At 38.6% G+C, this 27,141-nt stretch overlaps 1 protein-coding gene across 11 annotated transcripts in view; it reads right to left on the reverse strand.

Moving 5' to 3' along the window:
• BCAS3 (BCAS3 microtubule associated cell migration factor) overlaps nt 1-27,141 on the reverse strand; it is a 301,702-nt gene that overhangs the window by 235,677 nt on the left and 38,884 nt on the right. For all 11 annotated transcript variants that reach the window (XM_042879722.1, XM_042879725.1, XM_042879723.1 and 8 more), the window contains exons 8-12: nt 25,782-25,889; nt 23,121-23,197; nt 13,532-13,608; nt 11,751-11,834; nt 6,899-7,069 (exon numbers count right to left, since the gene is read on the reverse strand). In XM_042879722.1, the coding sequence (XP_042735656.1) occupies nt 6,899-7,069; nt 11,751-11,834; nt 13,532-13,608; nt 23,121-23,197; nt 25,782-25,889 (517 nt within the window). The remainder of the gene's footprint in view (nt 1-6,898; nt 7,070-11,750; nt 11,835-13,531; nt 13,609-23,120; nt 23,198-25,781; nt 25,890-27,141) is intronic.

Here is a 27,141-nt window from a genome sequence, read left to right on the forward strand (position 1 = left end):
CTAAGAAATGTAGAGATTTGCAGGTATCAGCAGCATCTCAGTCACTGCTAAAGCCATCCATACCACAGCGTGTCTCCTTTCACAGACTGTAAAGTGGATGAATTCAGCATGTACTTTGCTGTTGTATTTAATCTAATGGTAACTGCACCCCCCTCACCATCACTGCTTACAATCAATTTCCTGAAATTACACCTTTATGTTTAAGCTACAAGTTTTTTGAAAAATCTGACACTTTCACTATAGAAGCTGATTTTCCGATGCAGCAAACTTATTTTAACTGCACTGCAATTCCACTATTTGTGATAGGAAAAAAAAAGGAAGAACGATGTACTGGCATAACATCCAGATGAGCTGAGCCAAGTCAAAACAAAAGCAACAAAAAAACCACCTTCCTTACCAAAAAACCTGGAAATCCTCGGACTGTGGAGAATTCAACACTCCAGTTGTGACCTCCCTACCACTGCAGCCTCAGAGTGCAAATACATGGTTGTGAGGCACACAGGTGGAAACACAACTATGCAACACAGGATGAAGTTAAAGAAGTGGTCTTCAAATTTTTAAAAGCAATACAAAAAAATCCTTGCTCCTGAAGCAGGAACGTTCTTCTATTAAATCACCAACTTGTGTTTAAATCCTCAGACTGTACTGCAAGATTTGTCAAGCCCTTTCCCTACACTTCTGCGCTGGAGAGTTAGGCAAAACATACATCACTTTTTACAATTTCAACACTACAAAGGGTGGAGGGGAAAAAAAATAAATCAAAGGAACTGCAGCACTGGACTTCAGCACACCGTCAGCCAGAGCCTCTCTGGATGGGTCCCTTCCAGCTCAGAGCCTTTCCAGCTCTAAAATCACAGCACTGGCTTTTACCATCATATATAACTTAAAGAAAACCAAATTATGTTTATGTAATACAATACGTGCTTTATATCAGAATTTATTATTTTCTGTATTAAAGATCTTTATATGGATGTAACTGCATCAACACAATACGTGTCCCTGATCACTGCAGGGAGTGGGACCAGATGACCTTTAAAGGTCCTTTCCAGCAATTCAGTTCAATGAAATAGTGCAGATATATATAGTGCAGATTTCATGCAGGTAAGGAAGAAGACTGGAGCTGTATAGCAATGGAGGAGATATTCAAAGCCTCTGCCATGCAGCTTCACAGCTTTCAGAAAACACCCTTAATGGGTGCTAAGCTCCTGGGAAGGTGCTGGAGAGAACAGCATTGGTGGGTAGTGAGTGGCACACAGACCAGTGCTGACACTGCACAGCTTGCTCCTTTTGACCAGTTCACGGCTTCTGACCACTGGAAAGAGTGGAGCTGGACATTCTTCTTGGAAATAAGACCAGTGGTACAAATTGCCTAATAACACGTGCACGTTCTCTCAGAGAGCTCGAAGGAAGCAGCTCATTCAGTTTCCCAAAGCATAGAGAAAGACAAATCCCACAGGAATCCCAAGGCTGCAATTTTTTTTCAGTCCAAACAGGCTCTGTTCTCCAAGGTAGAGGCCTCTTAACCACTGTACTATTAACAGTAAAAGGCCCTACAAAGTCTGTCATTGAAAAAAAGATCATAAATTGTTGCATTACTCTTATAATTGCATCATCGTTGAGGTTCTTAGGGATGCTCAAGTATCTTCCTTGCAGAGTTTCCCATCATTACACATAGAAACCCCATTTAAACAAACAAAAACAAAACCAACTTTCCTCCTAAGATGGAAATCACCACTCTGCCCAAACATTGTCTCACTGAGAGAGCTTTCAAGAGGAGCCCAGCCTTGGCTGGACCCACTGAGCTCTTGTTCCAGCTCTGTTTTAGTCCAGCAGACCACTGCAGTTGTTAGGAGATGGATAAAGTCCTCTTTATCTCACTCTGAAAGAGAAACAGACATACACCTAGGGGATCATTACATCTGCTATCAGAAAGCAATGTTTGCACTCAGGGCAGGAGATAGCTTAAGCCGAAGCTTTTTTCTCCTATGAAATATTTTTCTTCATTCGCTGCATTTTCCATGCTGCTGAACAGAAGCCACTAGTAATTATGACTTCAATTATTTTAATCCTTAGAGGCAAATTACACCACTTATCCCAGTGGAGACATGTTTTTAAATAAAACATGAAAGTAACCCAAATAAAAATGGACACAAATTTAATCACGCAGGTCCTACTCTTAATAAAATTAAGAAAGCATGATCTAAGCATCATAAAAACAAATAACTTTGGCAATATTTATAAATATGAGTATTATATAATAAAGAGATCTGTGCACATACACTCAAGATCTCTGTTGATTTAGACAGCTGAAGATGGGGCAGTGTCCAACCCAGTTCCTATGGCAAATTCACAAACCCCAGCCCCCTCCAGCTGACCTCCCCAGACAGCCTCCTCCAACTTATAGCCAAGGTCAAACATCAGTGGAAAAGGGCTAAAAGTGATAAATCTGTGGCATTAACTACTGCACTCCTTTTAATAGAATCCAGCATAAACTCAAAACAGCCTCATGCTCAGCCTGAACCATTTATCTGAGACAAAAATGTCTTCTTGACAAAAAACAGATCTCCTTTAATAAAGTAAGGCAGACAGTATTATGCTCTGAGGGAATCCTGTTGCTCTTTTTATATTTATATATAAAAAGAATTCTTCTGTAATACACGTAGATATAAAAAGTGAACTAAATTGATGCCAAATATATGAGCATTAGAACATCAAATTAGCTTTTGTGAAAGCTGTTCTTCTAAACAAAAGCCCTGGTGTTAATGATCTGTGGAACTATGTATGTAGTTAAACTTTTATTATTGGATACTTTTTTTACCTTCAGAATGAATTTTCACTACAATTCTGCTCCTGATAAGCATCTTTGTTTGGTTCAATTGTTATCAGCTTCTTAGCAAGTGAAAATGAACTTTCGAAACCGCAGCAGCCTACAGTTTTCTGAAAATTCCTCTTTAATGCAATAAAAAGTTAATAGGGAACAGAAAAAAAGGACCAATCACATTTTAAAACTTAAAAAAAAAATGACAACGTGTTGATTTTTAAAGTTATTCTTAAAAATATTTATTCAAATATTTTCGTGCATTTTGGATGGTCTGAGGAAGCAACACAACGATGCACCATCCATCACATCGCTCCACCAAAAGCACTGAGAACCAAGTTCTGTATTTTTTAAACGGCCAAATATTCTCTGTCAACTAAATGTTGGATGTTTAACAGATTTACATTCCGTCACAAAACTGGAGACTTTTGAGAAAGGTCATTATTGCAGACTACATGTGGGTGGCCCGCTTGATGAATTAATTAAGGATACAGAAACAAAGGTTGAAAGAAAATAATTCTTCGTTTAAACTCAAGCCACTAAGGTCTTACACATTTAATTCCAATTATTGAAAAAGAGGACATCTGTACAGCTTTAGCTTTATCCATTTCAACTAATTAACGGATTCAAATAAATAGTCATTACATCTAACTGAAAAGTTTGCTAACACTTCATTAGAGGGAAGTTTAAACAAGCGCACAGCCCTGTTAACATATTTTGGTTTACCACAAAGTTACTTGGGCATCTCAGTAATTATTTTTACTCCCTTTACAAATATATCATGACAGCCAACTCCAATACTTCTACATTCCTATGCATTTATTTAATGCTCCATTCTTTACATTTTCTTAAAGTGGCCTCAATTCTGAAAGTAGGAACTACCATACAGCTGTGGGATATGAGATCTCACTACAATATCTACATTTGTAGACAATATTAAAAATATTTTCCCCATGGATCTGCAAAACCACATTAGGAGACATCTCTGGTTGTTAATGGTGTATTTTTCAGAGGTGAGGTAGCATGCGAACCTACACCACAGTAGCACTGTGCATTCCATGAGGTGCACTGAGTTCCATCCTGCATTCGTTGCATTGGGTATCTTTGACAAGGCAGATTGCATAAAGAAATGAGTGAAAACCTGAAGCTGTACTTCGTCCTTTTGGCCTACGCACATCCAAACCATGTTCCTTAATTCTTCTGCTAGCAGCTAAACCTGCAGAGCAGCACAAAAATCTCCCCCCGCTGAAAAAGTGCTTCTTTCTCCTTCAAAAGGACTCACTCACTGGCCTTACATTTGCTGCTTTTCTTTTCCATTTTCCTTCTCTTTTAAAAATGGCTTTGTTTCCTAGTTCAGCTATATATTTTATCTCAAAGATATATTTTATTACTTGGAAATATTTTATTTCATCATAACAGGTAGATAGAAATCTTTATAGACCTAAAGGAGGTGAGGCATTGCCTGTACGTTAGGAGACAGCCGATAAGAAAACAGCTCTCTGCTTCTGAAATTCCCTTTCTTAGTTAGGCTGCCAACTTCTGAAAATGACATATGTGCACAAACAAATACATTTACATAGTTGCTAGGCAAACCTCTGTTGCAAGGGATAAAAGGTTTTCACACTGGAAGTGCAGTCCAGAGAACACATGGACAGCACCACTACTTCTTCCAATTCTCCTCTCCATCACTTCTCTATTTTAACAGAAAGGAACACTGTACTTTGGGTGACCACTGGCAGCAAAACCAACCTGCCACAGCAGAGTAAAATAATCTCAGAAATTCATGCCATGAAAAAGAACCAGTGCAGCTCCAACAATCCTACAGATTCCACATCTTTGTGATGCTCAGCTGCCATTCTACATTGAGGCTTATAGGCAATCACATTCACTGCATTGAGATTGCTCGCCTCATTTAAAGATCAAACTTGCTAGAATGCTTTCCTGAACTGAAGTTTGAACCAATTACGCTACAAAAACAAGCCAGGAGTACCCAAACAGCAGCATGTCATTCCTTACAAGCCTGCACAGGATTGCTGCCAGGCACCCGGGGACAAATCAAGTTGTATCAGTGGCAAAGCCAGGCCCTGCCACCTCCAGAGCAGCTGCGTGCACAGAACTGGCGTTTCTGCACGGCAATGGAAACCACCTGGTGTGATGGACAGCAGCTCCGTGGACTGTGAGCATTACTGCACAGCGCTCCTCACACCGGGAGGTTCTTTACTGGGACCAGGTTGGATGACAGCTGTTTTTCAGAGCATATCCAAAACGTGTTTATTCTCAACAAACTTTCTCTTTCCTAGACCTACATTTTAGTGTGAAAAAAAAAGTAAAAAGTCTTTGGTACCACAAAAATCCAACAACACAACATTTTATTTTTTTTTTGCAGAAAAGCCCCGTAAGATTAATTCTGAAAGTGAATCTTAGCACTGAAAATAAATGATTAATTTAATACTATTTTAAATTTTCAAATAACAAAAATATGAATGTAAGACGTGCAAACAACGAGGGTACCTAAATCAGAGCCTCCTTCCCTGGAGATTCAAGACCAAAATTATTTTACTAGAACTGATAGTTTATTTATGTTACAGCAGCATTATTTGGACAAGGCAAGCGTTATCATTTTTACAACTACTTTTCCACAGTGCCCTCTAGGCTTGATAGCTCCTTACTATTGTTAAGGTCAGAGGACAAGTTCATAAAACCTTTAAATCATACATAAGAAGGCTTAAAACCTTAAAAAAAAAAAAAAAAAGATATATAATTTTTTTCCCCTAGGTATATGAAGAGGAATCAAAGCACAGACAACAACCATCAGAAATAATGACTGCATTAAAAAAAGCTTCATGAGAAATTTATGAAGCAGAATTTTTCTTTTTCTTTCTCTTTTTTTTTTTCCCCCAGCAGGATAAGAAGAGTTAAAGGACCTTTTATTTCCAGGAAATAAAAACAAATCCCAAAAGTCAGACTTGTTCTAAGATCTGCCGTGGTGAGATGTTAGGTGAAATACGTTCTTTTTCCCATTCTCCTCCTCTTTCTTTTTTATACATTTTATTGTATATTTGCAAGAAGGGCCTCTGATACAAACAATCCCAATGTGATTCGGTGTTATTTGGCTAAATACTTCTGAAATGAATCCTCAGAACAACTACATTTCACACTGCATATTGGGGTGGTTTGGTGTGTTTGTTTTTAAGTAAAACATTCCGTTTTCCTCCAAGGTAAGAAAAGAGTGTAATTCAGCTACTGACTTCACACTAATATTTACTAAATTATCTGCAATAAGCACAGAAACACAGGGAAAAACAGAAATAAAAAGAAATTGTTTTTTTCTCTTTTAAATTCAGTAAATGTAAACATTCAGAAGAAAAAAATCTTACAAAAGAAATGAAGTCTGTGAGAGTCAGTATGAATGTTGTCTCCAGGACCAGATACTTACAACTGAAATCACTGACAGAGATGAGCAGAAAAGAAGCAGACATCTGCTGTCTGTCACAGAGACAATTAGTCCAAAACACCCATTCAAATTCTATGGGATAACTGCATGGATTTTTCAGTAGACAATTTTGGCTGGGGCACTGTAATGTTACTAGAGAAACACTACAAATACCTCACAAAACAGCATCACATTTGATTATATTTTACTGTATGTAAAATGTAATTTATGTTAAATTACAAGCTTTTGTATCTAATATCCAGCTTCCTTTTCACATTGGAATTAAACAATTCACCGTATTTCTACACAATCACATTTTCCTGCCATATTACATATTAATAAATACCATCAGACTACATACACATTTCAACTGATCAACATAAATCAATGTCAATTAGGAACAAGTGCTAGAGAAACAAAATCTGACACTTCACACTCGATGTTGTCAAAGTGCCACATAAATATGTTCTAAGGACAATATATATTTTGGCGTCGTTTCAGCCCCAAACAGGACTCTGTCACAGCTGTGTGTGCACGTGAAAGTTCCTGACCCAGCAAAAAAATCTTATTTCAGACGTATAAGATACATTTTCCTACGACTTCTGTCAAAACAAATCCTCACTCTGCTTCTGCACAAACTGCATTACCTGTCCTTCTGCCACAGTCTCCGTATCAATGATGGTGATGACCCCAGGCACCAGAGGGCTCCGGCGAACATTGCTATGAGCTAAAATTTCCTCTTCGGTTGCTCCCGAAGGCAGCGTCCCCGTCAGCTGCGTGACGACTTTCCCCACCATGGTGAGCCCAGTCTTTATCGTCTGTAAAAAGAAACAGAACCAGCAAATAATGCTTAGGGCTCTTCTGTGGGTCTACTTCGAATTTTTCTTTCCTCAACACAATTAACATTATAACTAGACCGTACACGCACACGAGAAGCACACAAATGTTTCTGTTACTGATACTTTCACTGCAAGATGTCGTATGCAAGAGGAATCTCGTACAAAGATTTAACATCCTACCAACTCGATGTATTGGCTTTTATTTCTGATGCAAATGCTTCCAATACATTCTCAAAAAATCCACAAAACTTCAGTGTTATCTGAGTGCGAACATTTTTCCTTTCTTTAGCTTTTTCCCCTTTGCTTCACCATTTGATCCTCTGAACCCGCCGGGTAAGTATCCAACAGTGCTACGTACAGAAACAGATTGTGCAGTAATTGAGAATGCTGAAAATATCCTCCAGTACAAAACTCAAGGAATTCAGCCTCTGATGGACAGGACAGACATGTTGTTCTCTCAGAAATTATGCATCTTGAGGCTTTAAAACTGAACATGAGACTCAGAGCCAGCAAAATTAAAGACTCTGACCCTAAGGTGCTGGGAAGGACAACTCTCCAGAATGCACACCCATCCCAATCACAAATAATGTCACTTTCCATAGCCTGCGTGTTTTCCAGACGTGGAATTGAAAACATACTAATTGCATTCACTTTCATTCTCTAAAGATGCTGAAGATTTTTTTTATGGGTTTGTTCTGAGTTTTTTTGTATGGTTTGGTGGGGTTTTTTTTCTGTATTTGGAGAAAGAGAGACAACACACACATCAGGGAAAATGGACAGATTCAAAAAGTGCACAAAGCGTAACTTGAAATATTTTCTCCTTGAACCAAGGACTGTGTCTTATTTGCTATAAAGAATTGTCCAGATTTATTATGCAATATAAATAAGAAATAGAAAAGGAGATCAGAACGGAATGACACTATAACAAGGCAATTCTTAACTAAAAAGACAAGCTAAGCTGCCTGCTAAATTGAAAAGGAAAAAACGCTCAGCTCACAGGCTGAAACCAAGAAGCAGCCACAAATCAATTGCAACTGCTTTGTTTAGTGCTAAAATCTCAAACTGCAGTGATTAGAAAACACATTAGTGTTCATCAATTAGCAGCCAAACGTTTGTTTTAATAATTCATAGGAAATGACTTACACAAAGTCTGTTAGTGTGTTGTCAGGAAAACCTCTGAAGGGCCAACAGAATTAGGCGCCACACTGTATTGATGGCAATATCCAGCCAGGAAGCCTGATTAACCTCTGAGATGCCTCAGCTGATGGACTCACCCCATTAATGCTAATGGAGGTGCTACCGCTTCAAATCGAGCCATGCCTTTATCATAGGAATGTCTTTGGGGTTTGAAGTCTTTAGTAACATCCTGCCATTTGTTTCTTATTTCTTTTTATACTCAGATGCAACAAATGACAATAAAACAGACATCAACGCTGGTAAATTGACAAGACTGAAAAATGTAACACGAAGTAGATAATAATATCCGACGAGCAGCCCTAAAAGGGACCCAGTGCCATCACAAGAGCACATTTCAGCAGATGCTTGCTTTTTTTTTTTTTACCCAAACTGACAAGGCACTTTCTGACCAATAGTTAAAACCAAACCAAATGCACTGGCAGCTTATACAGAGGGAAAGAGAATTCAGCATAGAAGTACTGTGCAGAAAATACCTACACAAGTTCAAAGACAAAAAGTGTAAGCAACCTGTTTTGGAAAATATTTGTAACTATGGGAACCGAGTGACAACGTGCCAAGCATACATTTCAAATCTCACTAGCAAAAAATTACCATGCTTATCTAGCAAAATGAATGACTGTTGTGTTAGACCAGACTGTGACTGCAGGACTACTGAGAAGTAATAGGTGTACAGAGATGTGGCTGAGGCCATTAGCTCAGAAATATCAGTGCAAAGCCATTACAGCACTTACTTCTCCGTGCTGTGTGTATATTTGTAAAAACTTCTCTGGTAATCTTTAACCTTTCCCATGCCATATCAGCTGTCCCCTCTATCCATTAGAGCTAATGACCTTGCTCTCACATAAGCTGTTAGTACTCATTAAGAAGTTATCAGGTAACACGAGAAAACAGATGCAGCCATTGCTAAATCACTTTACCACCACAGGATTAAAAGATACGGAGAAAGAATCAACCAAAGAAGTTATTAGGTGAGAAGAATTTGGTTTATATTTTGATACCGGATATTCAACAGACCAGGTAAATTTTAACTGAAACATGTTAAAATTTGCACTGTCTCAATTTGTTTGTCATCAGTGGGAACTGCCAACTCGCACTCAGTGAAATGTTCTTACAAATAAAATGGAAAATCTTGATCCAATTCCTGTAGGAAGCAATGAGGAAGCAAAAAGGAAGCACTGTGCAAACGCAAATTCTTTGCATGCTATTTGTAGTCTACTTAAAAGAGCTGTTCACACTCATTCAAATGCAAAGAAAAACATTTAATCAGATATACGCACTCAGAACTCATTTAATTGAAAAATCAGTACAACTTTAATTACTTGAGAAAATTAAAATGCCTCATTCAGTGCCTGATAGGTTGTTCTTACATCTTCTCAGCGACAAACAGAACATTGCTCCTATTCCTCGTAACAAATAAACCACATAAAATGCATCTATTTATAATAAAAAATCTATAGAAAGCAGAGATATCAAAAAGCTATGCTTTGGGGATCAATAACTAAAAGCCTCATATTTAGTCTAAACAAAATTAACATACACTCAATTATAGATTCAAACTGAAACTAAATACTTGCCAAAATGTCTGTCTTCACAAAGATGTTTCCCTTTCCTGCACTTGTCACACACTTACAAAGCAGCAGGAAAGGGAAGAAAACTATTAACAAATTGATTTTAATTAGCATGGAAAGTTTTGAGTGCAAGGAATTCATGATTTTGGAAGTAGGTCTGCATGGGCTCCTCCAGAGTAGAGTACGCTGGAACACGACTCACCCAGGGGTTTGCCAAGACCACGAGTGAGGAGATCTAAGAATGTCTTTTCCTATGTCTCCTTTCTTGCTGTATCCAAAAATGGATAAATAAAACAAGCACCTGGATTTTCTCATCACTAACATGGTTCAGTAGTAACAGGGTCTATTCAGAAAGACATTCTACATCCATTCTACTCTGTTTGCTCAAACAGCAGCAACAGGAGGTAAGGTCTTGGGCTTCATGGACCATAAAACCTGTTATCCACGCTCTCTGAGGCTAAAGGCTTTGCCAAATGTCCCCTTTTCTGACTTTCAGACTGTTGAAAAGATTTAAAGAGAGTAGCACTTAAGTCTTAGATGTCTACTGGAATATTTTGACAGTCATTATATGGTTTAACAAAGCTTTGGACTGTTCTTCAGTCACGACTGGGTTTGGCTTTGCCAGTACAGTGATGTGTTTGTAAGTTTTTACTACATCTGATCATAACTGCGGCTGATTACATTTACCAGCTTATCCGAGCTACTAAAAAATGTTAATGATGTTGAGAATAAAGGTGTTTGGGGAAATATGCCTGTTTTTTGCTCTTAATGGTGAAAGAATGAATGGATGCAGCTAATTTCACACAGTATCTTCAGAAGAAAAGCATGTTCCCCTCAACGATGTACAAACACATGATTTTTCTCCCACTTCAACCACAGTAAGATTGTACCCAAAGCTATGCTGATGGAATACGTTCATGTTTATGTTTTGTTTTTACATGAGATGGCATGACCTATGTCTCTTCTCTTTGTGGGTATTTATAACAGTTGTTTTCTTCAGTGACATTGAGCTTTTTGTTCTGTGCTGTCATTTTATTCCTATTATTAGATTTGTTTTGCTGTGTGTATCAGAAATGAAAAGGCTAGTGGTTACAAGGGAAGCTTGTAATCAGCACCAAGTTTGTTAGACAATGCCAAAACTCACTTGTGTGTGTGTGTGTGTGTGAGAAAAAGAAATAACTTGGCAAAACCTCATGGAAAGGAATGGGGCAGGGTGGGATGGGGGAAAACAGTCAAATGATAGCTCTGCACGGTCTTTGGCTTGTTTGGATTTTTCCAAGCCATGGTCATTCTTTGATGCTACGAGAATGCAGGCATTTCTCTTAAAACAGAGAGAGATTATAAAGTCATCAGAACTACAATTCCTAGGCAATGGAACCTATACATAAACAGTCATTAATAAACTCTAACCTTTAGAGAAAGCTACTAGGTAATTAATTAGATTCATTACTGCACTGTCATCATTCAGAGATTAAAGCACATAATGCTGGTGTGACTGAGTCCAAAAAGCATTAAGCACTTGTAAAGTTTGTTTCTTGATGCTGAAAGACAAATAATACACAGCACTATTTCCAACCATGTAAAATTGTTGTATTATGAACAGCCAGAACATCAGCCATTTCACAGTGATTTTCCTGTAAGAGGGTCACTAACAAGAATCGTGTTTGAATAAATGAAAGATCGGTTCTAAAGGACAGGACTGGTTCATCCAAAAAAATGGCTACTCAGAACGGTTCAGAATCAGGCCCTGTATGTGCCCCATCACTAGGATCTTCTTACCATTTTTTTTTCCTCTTTTGTGAATGAGAAGGGCAGAAAAAATAGTACAATTCAGCAGGGAAACCTAATAATTATCTTACATGATAACCTCTCCCAGCAGCAGATGATGTACTCACTTTGGCAGCACTAATGACTGTGGCAGTGTAAGACTGAATGTTGTCTCCACAGGCTCCACCACGGGACTGATGGCATCGGATCAGCTACAGAAGAAAGACAGCAACCAAGTAACTACTATTAAACTGCACAAACCCATAACCCATTACCATAACTCTTGTTTATCGTGTACAGTGGTGTGCATTTTCCTACAAACAGCAGAAAGCCCTGCTGAGACACTTAACCCCTTTTTATAATCTTCTGGGTGCCACCCAGACTGTCGCGTACGGAACTCCAGTTTTCAATTACCAGTCACTACGAATTCATAAACTTTGAAACGGTGGGATTTGGGGTCTGGCAGCAATACCACAAATAAATTTAAATAAATATAATCAAAAGCTTTAGCCATGTAAATGTAACTTTAAATATCTGATATTCTAAGAATCCGAATGTGGCTTTGCTCTCCTTTTCATGACAAGCAAGCAAATCAATGACAAAGGAAGAAAGCTACTTTAAGCTTTACATTTAATAGATTAGAGGAATGTACGTAGGGTTTACTGCATATTGCCTTCCATCAAATTTAATAAATCAAAACAAGACTCTTCTACCTTCCATTAACCTACAAAGACAGCTCTTGTCACTGAACCCTACCTCTCAATAGCAGCTCTGCTTCTTACTAAATAAAATGGCAAAGAACTATGGATATTTGTTACTGGTGCACAGAACACATTGCCTGTTCAACTGTTTTTGCTAAAGGAAAATTAAAAATGCCAGTAAGATATTTGTTCCTAGAGTCACAGTTGGATAAAAAGGAAAAGAATTAAACTAGGGAGAAAGGGAAAATCCACAGAGGATATACCTGGGAACATGTGGCTATTTAAATTCATTTTCTGATGTAATTCTTTGGTTGACCAGCAGTTTACACTACTGGCAGTAGCACTTTCTGAATCCCAAGCTGACTGATTGTGTTTAATAAAACCACACAGGTGTGACATTAAAGGAAAGACAGTCTCCAATTTGCAGAGAAATCAGCTGTGCTCTGAAGAGCTTAACAACAAACATGTTTATAAAGTCTGCTTCTCTGATGATTTCTGATTCGGCACTGAAAAACAGCTATTCCAGGCTCAGGTGGAAGGGAGAAAAAACATCTGCTTTGAAGTAAAAATAAGGCATTAGAAGATGAATTTAAAGTTTCCTAACACTTCAAGCTTTAAATACGCAGTCCCTTCTCTGGCCCAGGGCAGGGTGAAAAAGTGATAATTGTTTTGTTTGGGATCTATTTCCTTCTTCTGTCCAGAAATAAGAAAAATTAATTCAATCTTTTTTCTTTTTCCCCTCCCAGAACTTAAAAAATTCAGCGAGGACAGATTTCCTAATCTACAGAATGCATTGCTATGTTATCAAACAAACGCACAGCTCTGTTTCGACTGTTTGCCAGCACAGGCTTTAAGAATCCTTGCTTCCTACCTTTCAGAGGAGTTTTAAAGTTTACAAATGCAAAACACATTGGTTACTGAGTCACTCCCTGACCGTAGCCATTGATAGCTCTCGTCTCTGTCTGTGCTATTTATGTATTTATGCCCTCCAAGTTCATGAACTTACATCAAATGTGCAAAGCAAAGATATGACACATATGAATACCGAGGCATGACTAGTGCAGGTCAAAGATTAGGTCTGTCACATTATGCAAGTCCTCTAGGAAAAGATCATCTTTTTCACATAGCTTATTTCTGAGATTGTTTCTACACTTCAATATAGCTTTTGTTTATGGAATAGGAAGAAAAGAAAGTAAGTCCTTTCTTACCTTATTTTCTGCATAAGCAAGCCAACGGCTTCCAAGGGCAATAGGATTCATGTTTGGCCCTGGACAGGGATAGCAGCCTGAAAAGTTTTAATAGGCAGCATTAAGAAATATCTTACTGACTTGTTACAAAGAATTTTACTTATTGCCAAGAAAACAAAAAGTCTAAACAGAAACCTTTCAGTTGCTAATATCACTTAGTAAATGCTTGCATTTTTGTTCTGAAAGATAAAACTGTGGTTAGATGAACTATTTTGAATAGTTAATTATGTGTAAATACCAGTTTTTCCTTATGCTGGCATTTTTTAATGTCATTTTGATACAGTGCGGCGAGGGGGATACTTAAAAGATTGCCTCTATCCATTCTGTATCGTCATATCCTAATTCATTTTGCTTCATTGACACGTTTCAATTGCTCAACACTTTCTGCTGACTTCCAAGCTCCTCTAGATTTTTGTGGTGTAAAACAAAGCATTGTACTTCGGTTTTGTTTTAATATTTCTACATACAAACCTCCCAAAAGACTTCTGCATGTGCTTAACCTTACACAATGGATTTGTCTTTCCTTTAAAATCAGTGGCAAAGTTTCCATCGTTCATCTGCTTTTTATTAGCCGTGTTTGCATTAGAAATAGATATATACATATGCATAAAATGAAAATGAAATGCACAACAACTGGGAATATCATGCTATTAACAACCAAAATTAAAAATAGAAAATTTAAAACCACTAAGAACAATTAGATAACAGCGAAACATGAATTAAAAGCTGACTTCAGGGGCTGCTGCGCCAAGGCGGGAGGCTGAAAGTTCACAAACTGCAGTTGCAGAGATGAAACCACAGACCTGTTTACTGATTAGGGTCCTGATAGTGGGATTTGAGCTCGAGTGTTCCAACTTCAGCTGGCAAACAAAGGCCTCCAGCCACAAGCACAGTGCCATCTGCTCGACCTGTGGCACTGTGGCATCACTTTGCAGGCTTGCAGGACAATGAGAAAGGTGTGCTGGGGTGGTGTTACCTAAGGTGTGCACGTATAGTTTGAAAAAGGAATTTGACAAAACTGAAAGATGTCTGATGGCATTTCACTGTCCTCATGTACAAACAGTTTCTCTACCGCTCCTGCAAAGACAAACAGCTCCTTATCTCCACTTTTTAAAGCAGAGTGCTGAAGGTATTGCAAAATTTGGAAGATCACAGCAAGCAATTTCAAAGGTCATAAAGCAAGAGAAGGGAAAAGCAGCAATTCATCGAATTACATCAATCTCAGGCCAGGAAAGCAAAACCGAGCAAGTATTTTGTAAGGCCTTATCACTGCCTTGATCTCAGGAAGGAAAACGAACTCTGAAGAGATGATGCCACAATTGTTATTGCATTCCAGAAGTGCATAAAATGTGGGTAGCCAGAGACTCTTAAGGAACAAAGAAAGAAAAAAAAAGGTTGTAAATACAACCCTAGGTTGTAAATACAAATGTATTCTTCCGATGACATTATAGATCATGACCAGTAAGGTTTTAATGCCGACTTCTGCTTCAGCAGTGCTTGTCTGAGTCAGTAAAGACATTCAGGTTCCCCAAATTCTATTTATTTTTCTCCCTTATTATATATAAAATAGATCATCAAAGCTGTTAGATGAAAACTCTCATGACTGAAATCTCTACAGCCACTTTATCATCAGTCTCTTGCATTTCCCAAGCTCTGCAAGCACCTTGCAGTGTCCATGCAGCAGGAAACAAAAGGGTATCACTAAACAGATGCCTCAATGGAAAAACACAAGCAGTGCAGCAAGAAGAAACTTCCATATTGGGACAGGGAGCTGGTCTCAATTATTGCAGTGAGCTGAAGTAATTGAAGAACTACAAAACAGCATTCTTCTTCAAATTAAAAATTAATCAAATACAAAAAGCAGTTATCTTAAAAAATGGACTGTTTTCACCAAACCTATTGTAGGTGGGTTGTTCCACGAACTGGATTTGGTCAATTAGATACAGCTCCACACACAAATCAGCCAATTCTAATAATATCCTCCGTAGAGGTCAACAATTCAACTCGGTTCTAAACTCTTCTCTCTGATACAAAAAACAGAGTTAAAAAAAAAAAAAAGAGCTATTTCCTCCTTTTCTTTTCTCTGCAAATCTATGCATTTTGGAAACATGCAGCAGTACAAGGATAAACAAAGGGTTATACTTTATGGGAAGGAAAAGCAAATTGTTTTTCTGCTTTCCAAAAAAACAGCTGGAGTCAGCAGAACATCATCTACCAGGCAAATGAAAAGACAGACACAGCGTGACCTACCCGGCTCAGCTGCCCAATCCCTGCTAGCCCAGCTCTCTTAAAGATTAACTTCTATTTCTACTAAACTTCAAAACAACTGAGGAAAAATCCATTCTAAGCAACAACAGCAGCAACTTTAGCATGTTTACAATAAGAATGAACATAATGAGAATGCAGAACTAACTGTCAAGAAGACCAAAGTTTCCAAGTTTTAATGACAGTATGGGGAGGTCATCCAAGAAAAGATCATGATGGGAAAGTCCTTCCAAAAGTACAGCAACTCAAGCAAGTACAAAAAACACGAGACCTTACAGCGAGCCTTATGGGGACTATCACCCATGAAAACATAGGAAAAAACTACTGGAGATGCTTTACAATGCTTTTAAGTACACAGTTGTCCTCTCCCTTTGTGCTCTGTAAGGACACACACAAGAAATACGCTACTTAAAGCTGTGAGACGGCTAAACTAGAAAAATGCTGTTCTGAAAGTCCAAATGAATCCAAGCAAAAGCCCTTCTGTGGCCTTGACAAACCCCTGAGCACAGCAGCTCCAGCACGCTGCATCCCCACGCAGGGACAGCAAAGTGCCCCAGAGCCTCCTGCTCCGGGCCATGTCTCCCAGGTCTGACCTACTTCAAGTGGTACCACAGGTTGATTCTTCAACACCTCGATTTCTGTTGTTTAGCATCTTCTTTTAAACTAGCATAAAACTTCAGTATGAAAAATGCAGAGTTTGTAATTAATTGGCATCTGAGATTCCAAGGTTTCTTCCTGTTGCGCTGCATTTATATATTTGTTTTAACTGATTACTTAGGAATCCTAGAAGTTACTTCAGGTTCTCCAAAGAGCTATACAAATGTTTGCTTAAAGAGTGACCAAAAAGGAGGCATGTTGATTTTCCATTATTTTTCAGTTACTTTTGTGACAATCTGCCACTCTGCCCAACATAAAAACAATCACCTCATCTTCTTAGGCTGAAAATTCACATAAACATCCAATCCTCTCAATCTGGATCTTTCCACTGCTCTTTACTCCTACAGAAATTAAAACTCCAGTCCGTTTCTTAAATTGTTTTCATGAGACTCATCTCCTAGCTTCAACAATGTCCGTGTGAATACAGAGACAGCAGCCAAGAAGAAAAAAGCAACACATTCCTCTCCCCCTCTTGCTTTTAAACAAATAGCAAGTTGGGAAACACTGCTAGGAGAAACAGGGCCATTATAGAGTCACGTCAGCCATAACAGAGATTAAGGCAATAAATCACAAACATGCCTCTATTAAAGGCAGCTCTCCATCAAGCTGCACAGGTTTTTCGTGTGGAAAAAAAAAAAAAAAAGTTTAAAAAAAAGATGTAGAAATAAAATCCCAGTAGGAGATGCAAAGTCGAGGACTGAATGCTGCGAGGATTTCTGATGGCCATAAAAACTTGGCAGTTTGAACTTCACATCCAAGCAAGCATTCCTTGGAATCCCCCAGGCAATCATGTGCCTCCAGCAGCTCCATTCTCCAGGAGACTCTTACAAATAGCACCACGAGATCCAGCAGCACCTTCACGGGCACTCTGCATCCTGAAGCACAGATGTGCTCCACTCTAAGAGATTGCTGCACACAAACCAAATAGAACGCAACCAACACTGCCTGCTGGAAAAGGTAACCACGCAGGTGGACTACTGCCCCAGTTCAGGCTGTAGCGTTCCTGTCTGGTCCCTCTGCTGCAACATCCTGCATCGCCTGAACGGTTCTAAATGAAGAGTGAAGGCAGCTCTGATTGCTGCAAAGTGTTCAGGTTTAAATGTGCACCAGAAAGCAATGCTTCTCTCTAGAAAAATCTGACACTAAGTCAGAGCATGACTGAACTAAGTCAGAACTTGTTTTTCTTTTACCTAAGCTACATACCTATAGCTGAGCAGGGTGCCTTCCACAGGGTACTGCTGTATTTCCTTCTCAGATTGCGTTACAGCACGCTGTAAAACACCTTGCTGCATACTGTTGCAAATTAATGTGCAAATGAATAAAGCAAAGTGAATGAAAAGTCAAATCAGAGGTGCCCAGAGGTGGCCTTTCTTTCCTCGGCTCTAATGATGTTCCATGCACTGAAACACACTCATTCTTTTTGGTATCAGCTACAAGAATGATTCTTATTATCATCATGCCCTTTTCTCTTCAATGCATGTTCCACACCTCATATTTGGGAGGAATGCTGATTTTCAGTTGCTGGCTGTAACTTGTAACCAATTAATAATTTTTTTCTAGGTTTTATAAAATACACAGGACTCTGGAGTAATGAAATTACAAAATTACTTTAAGTATTGCAATCCAAAGCAGTCAGAAAACAGATCCATAACAATGAGCATAGAAAGGGTATTAAAAATAAATAATGGATAGAGTGATACCCTTGTTGAAGGGAATTGTTTATTCCAAGGAAAACAAATCATATAAGCTGTTTTATCTAATATTTTGTATTTGTTTGTGCTTTTTTTTTTTCAGCTTCACCAAGCAAACCAAATCTATTTGTTTATAAACTGTATAAAGTAATATTGTTTACAAAATCCTTCGGGTTCCATCTAGATGAAAGGCCCTATGTAAATGTTAGTGCTCTCACACTGTCACATACTTTCCAAAACTTGGCTATTGTTTTTGTACTTCCTTCTGTTTAAATATCACCCATAAAAACTGAGCAAAAGAGCAAACCAGCAGGATGCACCCTACTGTGAAATCATGCTTGCCATCCAAGGCTTGTTTTTGATGATGATGATAGTGGCCTCATTGTTACGAAAACTCCAAAGAAAAAGAGCCACCCTTGAGTGAAGCAAAAAAGTACAGCCACAAAAGTACAGCCACATGCTGCTATCATGGGCCTTTGCAGTGCAATATTCAGATCCACTTCATGTTCACAACAGCCTCAGACCTGCAGCGCATTCAATATAAACACATATACCTGCATGTGTGTATACATATATATATAAATTGCTAAGATACAATTCAAAGGAATGTTTGCTTCTCTTCAGTGATCAAAAAACACTGTGAAACAGGAGCTTTCTTCCCACCTGCTTCGGGACTTTCGATTTGCACTGAAGAACCTCCCTTCCCAGACCCAGGAATCCTATCAATTATTATACCATGTGGGATGTCCAGGATAAATGCCACTTACTGATCACAGTCGAGAAGGGAATTGCACATTCCTCAGCAAGTTCTGTTTGTAACTCCTCAGGCATTAAACCTTCTCATGAGACCTCCACCATTTCTACTTCAAAGCGCAGAGAGCAAACTGCTCCCTGTGTGCCTATCAGGGAAAAGGAATTCTAGCAAAGCTAACAAAAATGTTCCAAAAAAAGCCAAGATGATTTCCAGATCAGACTGTGACAAACTGAAAGCAATGTATTATTTCTTGCAAGTGAACATCAATGAAAGTAGGAATACCACATCCAAGTTGCAGAATGGAGTATCAAACACTTCTTTCCTTATTTTGAGACACGTGGGTAGGGTGTATTCAATATGTACCAAATAAGTTTTGCTTGTGGCTAGGCAAGTCTTTTGAGACTTTATATACAACAAAGTACTCTGACTAAAATCTAGAAAATTAGCTCTTAAGGCTCTAGCTGTACAGCATCAATAGAAATGTGGTGCCTGCTAATGGCTGCAATAACTGTCTTCATCCCTGGAGAATAATGGATGGAGAATATATCAATAGCAGGAGTGGAAGGGCCAGAGAAACTGAGCAGGCACTCGTTATCGGACACAAAGATGATGCCACTTGCATGATGTTATCTGTGATAATCCTTACTTAAGGCCCAGGGGGTGGGCAGGATATTTGTTATAGAGAAGAAAGTATCCATCAGGCCATATTCATAATCATCAATGTTCCACTAAGTAAGCATTTTTGGAAGAGGTTGTGGGAGCACTGATGTAATAGAAATCAATGAAACTCAGCTTTTCTGCATCTGTCCTTTAGAGCAAAGTAGGAAGAAGAGCTTGTACATCACTTTAGTCTTTGACTGTTCAATCACAGAATACTCAGAAAAGACTCTGAAGGAAATCTTATGTGAACTCCTAACCAGTTAAAAATCTGTTTTCCACACCTTGACATTCACAACTACCAAAAGGAAATGTATTTTTATTATAGGCTTCCAATGACTTTTTGATGCTTGGCCACATGAGCACTTAAAACAAGTGCAGGTTACAAAACTGCTATTTGGATTTATGCACCCCTCCATGCACATCTCCTCTTAATGAAACTGAGCTGGATTCAAGCATAAGCACAGCAGCATGGAGTGCCATAGGAAAGCCCTGCCATGAGCCCTCTGCAGAATGAAGCTACGCCTTTCCTTCCTCGGCAAGTAAAAAGGAGACGATCTTGCTGGGTAGATCAGAGGACATCCTGGTCTTTTTCTATGACTACCAACAGGAGGTTTTCCAATCAAGCTGAAGGAACTGTAACTCAAAACACTGAGACTGTTGCACCTGTACACTGATACTTCTTACAAGGCTCTGCTGGCTGACCGCCATTCTGGCAAATCAGTACTTTTGCATCTAATCACAAGCACACACACAAAAAAAGATAATTATATCAGATTTGCTCAGTTGATCTGAAAAATCAGGAAGCGCAAGAGTTAAACATTCCAACGACAGCACAAACTTGACTATGTTCTACATCCTGAATATTTTATGGTATATTTATTACAACAATATATTAAGCTACACATTCAACCACAAAAACAAAAACAGAAAGACAAATACTACTCATGTGCAACACAGCTGCATTAGCATTGCTGAGGAACATCAAACTTCAGAATTCCTGACACTGTTTTTAACCGTACATTCTGCATTTAATTTCTATGTGTAAATAGTCAACAAAACAGGCAAAAGCTTCTGCTTAATTACGTTTGCATTCTAGCTGTCTGCCTGAGGTTCCAGGGCTCCCACGCTAGTCAGCTGATACAAATGGAAGATGTGATTTGCCCATCATCACTAAGTCCTCTTTTAAAAACATTTTCTTTTTCCACACAGTAGTTTACACAGTAAAGGAAACATCTTCAAAGGCCTACTGATCCCATTTTAAATTTCTGACCTTCTAAGCCACCACTTCTGACCAAAAGCTGTCAGCTAACACAGCTGAGCATCTTCTCCATGAAGATGAATCCTGTGGGCAGTGCTGCTGTCGTACTGCCTGGGCTGCAGCACAATGGGATGGCCCCAGAGGAAGCGGCCAACCCTACTGCAGGGATGCTCCAGGCATGGAGACAAGGAGGCCCTTTGCAAAGCTGCCTTTACAGAGATTTCTTCTTCTCCAGTTTAAACTGACAATGCCCTTCTTCGATATTAAAAAAAAAAAAAAACAACAAAAACTAAAAAAACCCACAATGACACAAGAGTCCAGCTGCTGGCTACTTGGTTGACTGTCAGCAACTGAAGCAGTTGACCAGGTAGAGCATTCGTACCAAATTTCAAACATATCAGACTTAAGCCTCTAAAGATGTATTCCCAGGTCAAGGAGATTTCAGCACATCCATAATCTGAAAACTCAGACAAAAGTTTTACTGGAGCCTTTAATGTGCCAAAGCACAGCACCTGCTTGATGGTGCAAGCAATTAAGGGCAACACTGAAGTTTCCAAACTCTTAGCACATGCTGGCACCTCCCTGGCTCCAGAAAGGCACCAGGGAGCAGCACACATGGCTCAGTGCTACCTGGGCACAGGTGGGCAGCAGTGGGCACAGGAAGTGCTGTGTCCCCACATGCACAGGGCAGGATGTGGGGTGCACATGGAGCCCCACAGCAGGGAGAAAGGTTGGGAATATCCTGGGTTTCTCATGTTACAAACAGCACAACTGGAGAAATACAGTGGGAGCTGTGACATCTCAGAGCTGGGATTTTCATATCGGAGCTGCAAAAGCTTTATTTTATCCTCTTTAATTCCACTGTTGTTTCACAGAAAGGCATGGAAGTGGAAATTCAAAAGTTACAGCGAGGAAAGGATATCCCCATTCCTCAAAATACAGTTAAATTCATTTCTGAAAACACACTGAAGGGTGTTTTTTTGTTTGTTTGTTACCTGCAACAAAGCAAGGCTCATACTCTGCCTCTCTTTGGTGGAATAAAAAAGAGGAGCAAGGAACAGGAGGACACCACAAGTCCCTTCCCATCTGGCTCTCCACACTGAACCCAAGCAGATTCTTATGCATCTTACATCCACGTATAGGAAGAAACTGACACCTATTGGCAACTTTAATATTACTGCATAGTGGTGCTCCAAACTATTACAGGAAAGAGCTTCTTGCAACTGGGTTTTTCTTGATATGCACAGATAACACAGAAAGATAATTGAGAACTTTTCTATTTGTAACTGCAAATACACCCAGGAAATTTCAAATTTCCTTTCTAACTGTGAAACACCAATTCTTCCAAACTAAGTTATCATCTTTTAATAATCTACACGTTTTAAGTGGCAATTCTAATTGACAGATGCTAGCTCTATCTACATAGATTAAATTTTTTTTTTCTGCAGTGAATACCTCCTTAGTGTTCAGTATTACAAAGACACAGGGTTTGTTAGCAGGTAAATTACATCCTAATCTTACCTACATCAGCAACAGGTCAGAGCAAAAGCATCAGAAAACATACACTTCTCTCTAGTAACACATTCATTACTTGGTTACAGATGTTGGGGCAGCATAGGGACACTTACTGTAGAGGAATAGATGTTGGAGAGCCTTCCCTGTTACAATCAATTGTCTGCTACTGAGAGGCAAGCAATAAGCTACAGCCGGATACAGGAGTCAGAACAAACAGTTCTTCAGGTTCAGGATATATGTAAAAGAATCTGCAGGCAAATACTACCTGTGGTTTTACTACTGCAATACATAACTGACCTACTTGAGCTCTGGGCCCTGCTGAAGTAAGGATAAACAAAAATGAAATACACCTAAGCTTAAGGAACAACAGAAAATAACAAATGTACAAATTGTTACCAATTTGTTTCCAAAAGGTCGCTTTCACACACAATCCTAAATTCGAAACCTGAACTCTTTGCACATATTTGTGCAAAAGAATACTTCAGCCACCCACAGACATCAATGCAGGTGCTTGCCAGAACTGTGAGAAATTAATTATGGCAACAGTAAACGCAAAACAACATGCAAAAGAGCCACAGATTCACAGAGTAACACCTGTAGGTTTTTTGAAGCAGCAGATTTCCTGAAACCTTGGCTGTAGCCATGGAGACCTGCAGATGCTTTCAGGATTTAGAAGCAGAAATTTTTAAAAATCTGATTTATCTTGTGCCACCTCTAGAGCAAAACGACTGAACCCAGCATGATACCTACTTGTCACAAAGAATTTTTTAGTGAAAGTGCAACTGTCAAAGGCAGCGATTTTCTCTTGCAGGACTACGACGAGTATCCTGAAAACAAAGAAATGGAACGTGTACTTTAAACATTAAATGCATTGGTTTAAAGATTCAATATCTAAATGTAATTATTTCAAAAGCATCAATATAAATTTTACTGTGATAAAGTGCCAGGTTACCAATACATGGCAGTTATTGAGGATTCTCTCTCATCCCAACCACATAACCTTCATTTCAGGAAGTACACAGATCTGATACAGAACAACACAGCGTATTTATGATTACCTTCTGCAGTAAAAGCTCCATTAGAAAGAAAGAATGGAATTGCAAGGATCCTGAATTACTTTCAATGACTCAAATAACAAATCAACAATTGGTAGAACACAAGCTAAATTTGAAATAATCCCATTGCCCATCTCAGTGCAAATTTATTAAACCACCGTGTTGTTCTTTATTAAAAGCAGGATTTCTTTTCATGCCGAGGCCATCACTGCACAAACCTGTGAGAAATTTGTGCCAATTAGAAAAATTACAAGTGCATGTTTATGAGGTGCACATGTGCACCTTTATAATGTAAAATATCTGTTCGTCACCTGGAGAAAAACCATGACAACTATGTATGAAACACCATACTGCCCAAATGAACAAGGGCCAAGGATGTAGATTTGGAAAGTGCAACATCTTCAAAGTGTGGAAACTTCTCAGTACATTTCCTTTGGTAAATAACAACTCAATGAGAGAAACTGACATATCCTAAATGTAATTGACTGAAGATTTTTTATTTGCTTCTCTCTTCTATTATCAAAAGGATGCCTCTCCATCCCTTTCCAAGTTACAAAACTCAAATTTTATGCTATAATCTCTGCACATATGACTTAATATTTGCTTCAAATAAAACAAAGTTTTTTCACTAAACGAAGCATTTTCCATCTCCTAGAACAAAGGAGAGGAAAAGAACAGAAACCTATCAACTCTCACTCCTTCCAAGAGGCTGAGAAAAAAGTTACTCAATGAATAATAGAAGGACCTTCAACGCATGTGCAACTGTAATGTATATATAAAAAACTATGTATATTTGATTGTAATATTTCCCAATCTTGTTAGATTTTTGTTTTCTGCTCTTTGAAGGAGGTACTGTCATTCCTTATAAATGAAACCTACCTGATGGATGATTCTAGAGTATAAATACATAAATAATAAACAGTTCTCCCTTCTTCTGCAACTCAAGTTTTATTTTAAACTCAAAACTTTGGACTCCATTAGTCTATTGTATGGTTAACGCACCATTAGCACCGCACTTGGCCACATTTAATGCATTTTCAATCTGAAATTGTGAGCTTTCTGTGGATAATAACAGAATCTGATACGTTCCAGAAAAGCAGCTACCCTGAATACAGCCACACAGCTTTGAAGTAACTTTTCCATTTTTACCACTTAGGAAAAGAAACATTAGACCTTTTAGTTAGGAGAGACTTTGAATGATGATTTGCCTTTTGACTGTTTTTACAATTGGATTTTTCTTCTGCTAGGAGGCCAGGCTGGAAAGATTTACTATCATCACACTGTACACAAGGGAACTTTAAATATTTCAAGGGATAGTTGCACAGATAAGTACTGAACTCCTTCTGACAGGCCTTTAAAGGAGCAGGGACCAAATCCTGGCATGTAACTCAGCAACTCAATCACTGCAGTTGATCTATTTCTTCATACAGTGACCCTACCCACACCCATGGTATGTGCATTGAAAGAGGATAACGAGCACTACAATCTTTTACTTCTTTAAAGAAGTTTACACCACTAAAATCTCATTATATAATTGGTTGTGGTATTAAAGGTGTTTGCTCAGCAGTACTATTCTTCTTCTGTTTGCTTTCACTTGACCTAATTTAAAACATTAGTGTTTAAACTGGGCAGGAAGAAGCATCAAAGCAGCACATATCACAGACTTGGGTCAAGAAGTTCTACCAGGAGTACCAAAGGATTATCACCAATATCATCATGCAGAAGATGGATCCTGGGTTTTCTGGTCTCCTTTAAAAATATACAGTAAACTACAACAGTGTTCAGTTTTCTGTGTCCAAAGTTCAGAAAAATCTGAACCCATGACTGCACAGAATCGAGGTATTTACAACCTGACATTCAATCTTCCAAGTCAGAAGTCAGCTGACAAGTCCAACTAAGAGATGCTTTGTTACTTTACTCAGGAATTGTTCTCCATAGGGCACAGTGTATGCTAGGATTTTTTCTGGATGTGCAGAAAGGTAACACATCTTGCAGAACCATGAAACACAAACAAAAGAGACAAGCCCTACGCTGCCAAGTTGGACATCATTTAAACTGTGATCTCATTTCTCCATCTATAGGCAGAAGACAAAGGATTCCAATGATTCCTGTTCACTCTCATCACAATTTATGGAAGCTTAAATGATTTAATATGCAAAATGTTTTGCGCTTCAGGGAAAGGCACTGGAGAAGCATATTGTTGTACTCAAAATATTACTTGAGAAACAGCAAACAGAAGATAAGCTTGCAGCAAAGTCAAAATAGTAAAACCAAGGAGTGCTCACACCAGAAACTGCACCCATTACTGAAATCCTGCAGGCTTTAGCATAGAAAGAAATATAGTAAACATCCTTACCTTTTATTGCAATGCAGATCATAGATAGGAGTTTTGAACTGTATAGACTTGACCATCTCTCCTGTTCGTAAAGAATAAAGGTCCACACAGCAGTAAGGTGGGCTCGTGCTAAAATGAATAAAGAAACGTGGGATTTTAACAGAAAGAAGGAATTTTTGTAAAGTAATTTTCGTATTACTTCAAGACAAGCTTTCATACATTTAGCAATAAAAGCACAATGCTGCCGAACATGGACCACTATAAGCTTCCTACATTTAGGGAAGGCATGATGACCAACTGGGTTACAATAGCCACAGTGGTCAAAAACCTTACTGTGCAACCAATTAGCAAGAACTTAGCTTCCTTTGTCCCAAACTATGACTTTGGAACATCAGATCCGACACAAAATACTATTCGTTTAACAGACATGAAGTTTTTAGGCTACATTTAAGTCATTTTAAAAACATCTTACTGAGTAACACTTCCCTTAAGGGAATACTTCATTCTGTGCAACAGCTGAGCCACATGACTATTCATTTGATAGAGACGCATTACACAGAACTTACATTACATCTCTAATGAACTTTTGTTTGAGTTATATAGATCTCTTCAACTGCTTCATGTCACTTTTATCATTTAAATATAAATAAAACTCATAGGGCCATTTCTTAATAAAAAGGCTTGCTTTCTTTTGAGAGGGGAAAGTGCTGAGTGTTCCGATAGGGCTGAGGAAGGTAGTGGTGGAAACCATTTTACAAGCTGAGGAGAGGCTTTGATGTGGCAGTTCTTTTCCATAACACCTTTTTTCCACTCCAAGAACACATTAAAATGTTGGCTTCTTCTGGGTCAACGAATATGAAGCAGCACAAATTGCCAGCTGTACAAACATACGCTAAGTATTGGTAAAGGAGGGTGTTTCCCCTTACCCCTATCTGTTTTATTTTATGGAGTTTAACACAATTCCTGACACAACATTCGCTTGTCCTTTGGATCTACTCAAGTCATTCAAGAATATTCTGGAGAGGAAGAATACAATCCCCAACTATCTGCCTTAACTGTTGAGAGACAACAAAATGCTGCACACAATACGTACACAACAGAGAGCCAATATACCATAAAAGCAAAAAAAGACAACAGCCAAAGAAATAATAGAAAAAATCAGTTTGACATTTTGCCTATGAAAATTCTTCCCAAAATATACATTTTTCTAGGCACACACTCAGGCTAATAAGTAGAGGGGTGCTATTTCTTACTTTTAAGCACTTCAAAGGCCCTTCAAAAACACGTTTAAAGCAATAAGACTCAGGTTTAGTTTCGTTGTGTTGGAAGCTCATTGCTGCTACAAAATACAGAAAATCATGGACAGAGTCTGTGTACAAGC

Source organism: Lagopus leucura, unplaced genomic scaffold (assembly GCF_019238085.1).
Source record: "Lagopus leucura isolate 7727_CA_CO unplaced genomic scaffold, USGS_WTPT01 Super-Scaffold_100024, whole genome shotgun sequence".
Taxonomy (NCBI): domain Eukaryota; kingdom Metazoa; phylum Chordata; class Aves; order Galliformes; family Phasianidae; genus Lagopus; species Lagopus leucura.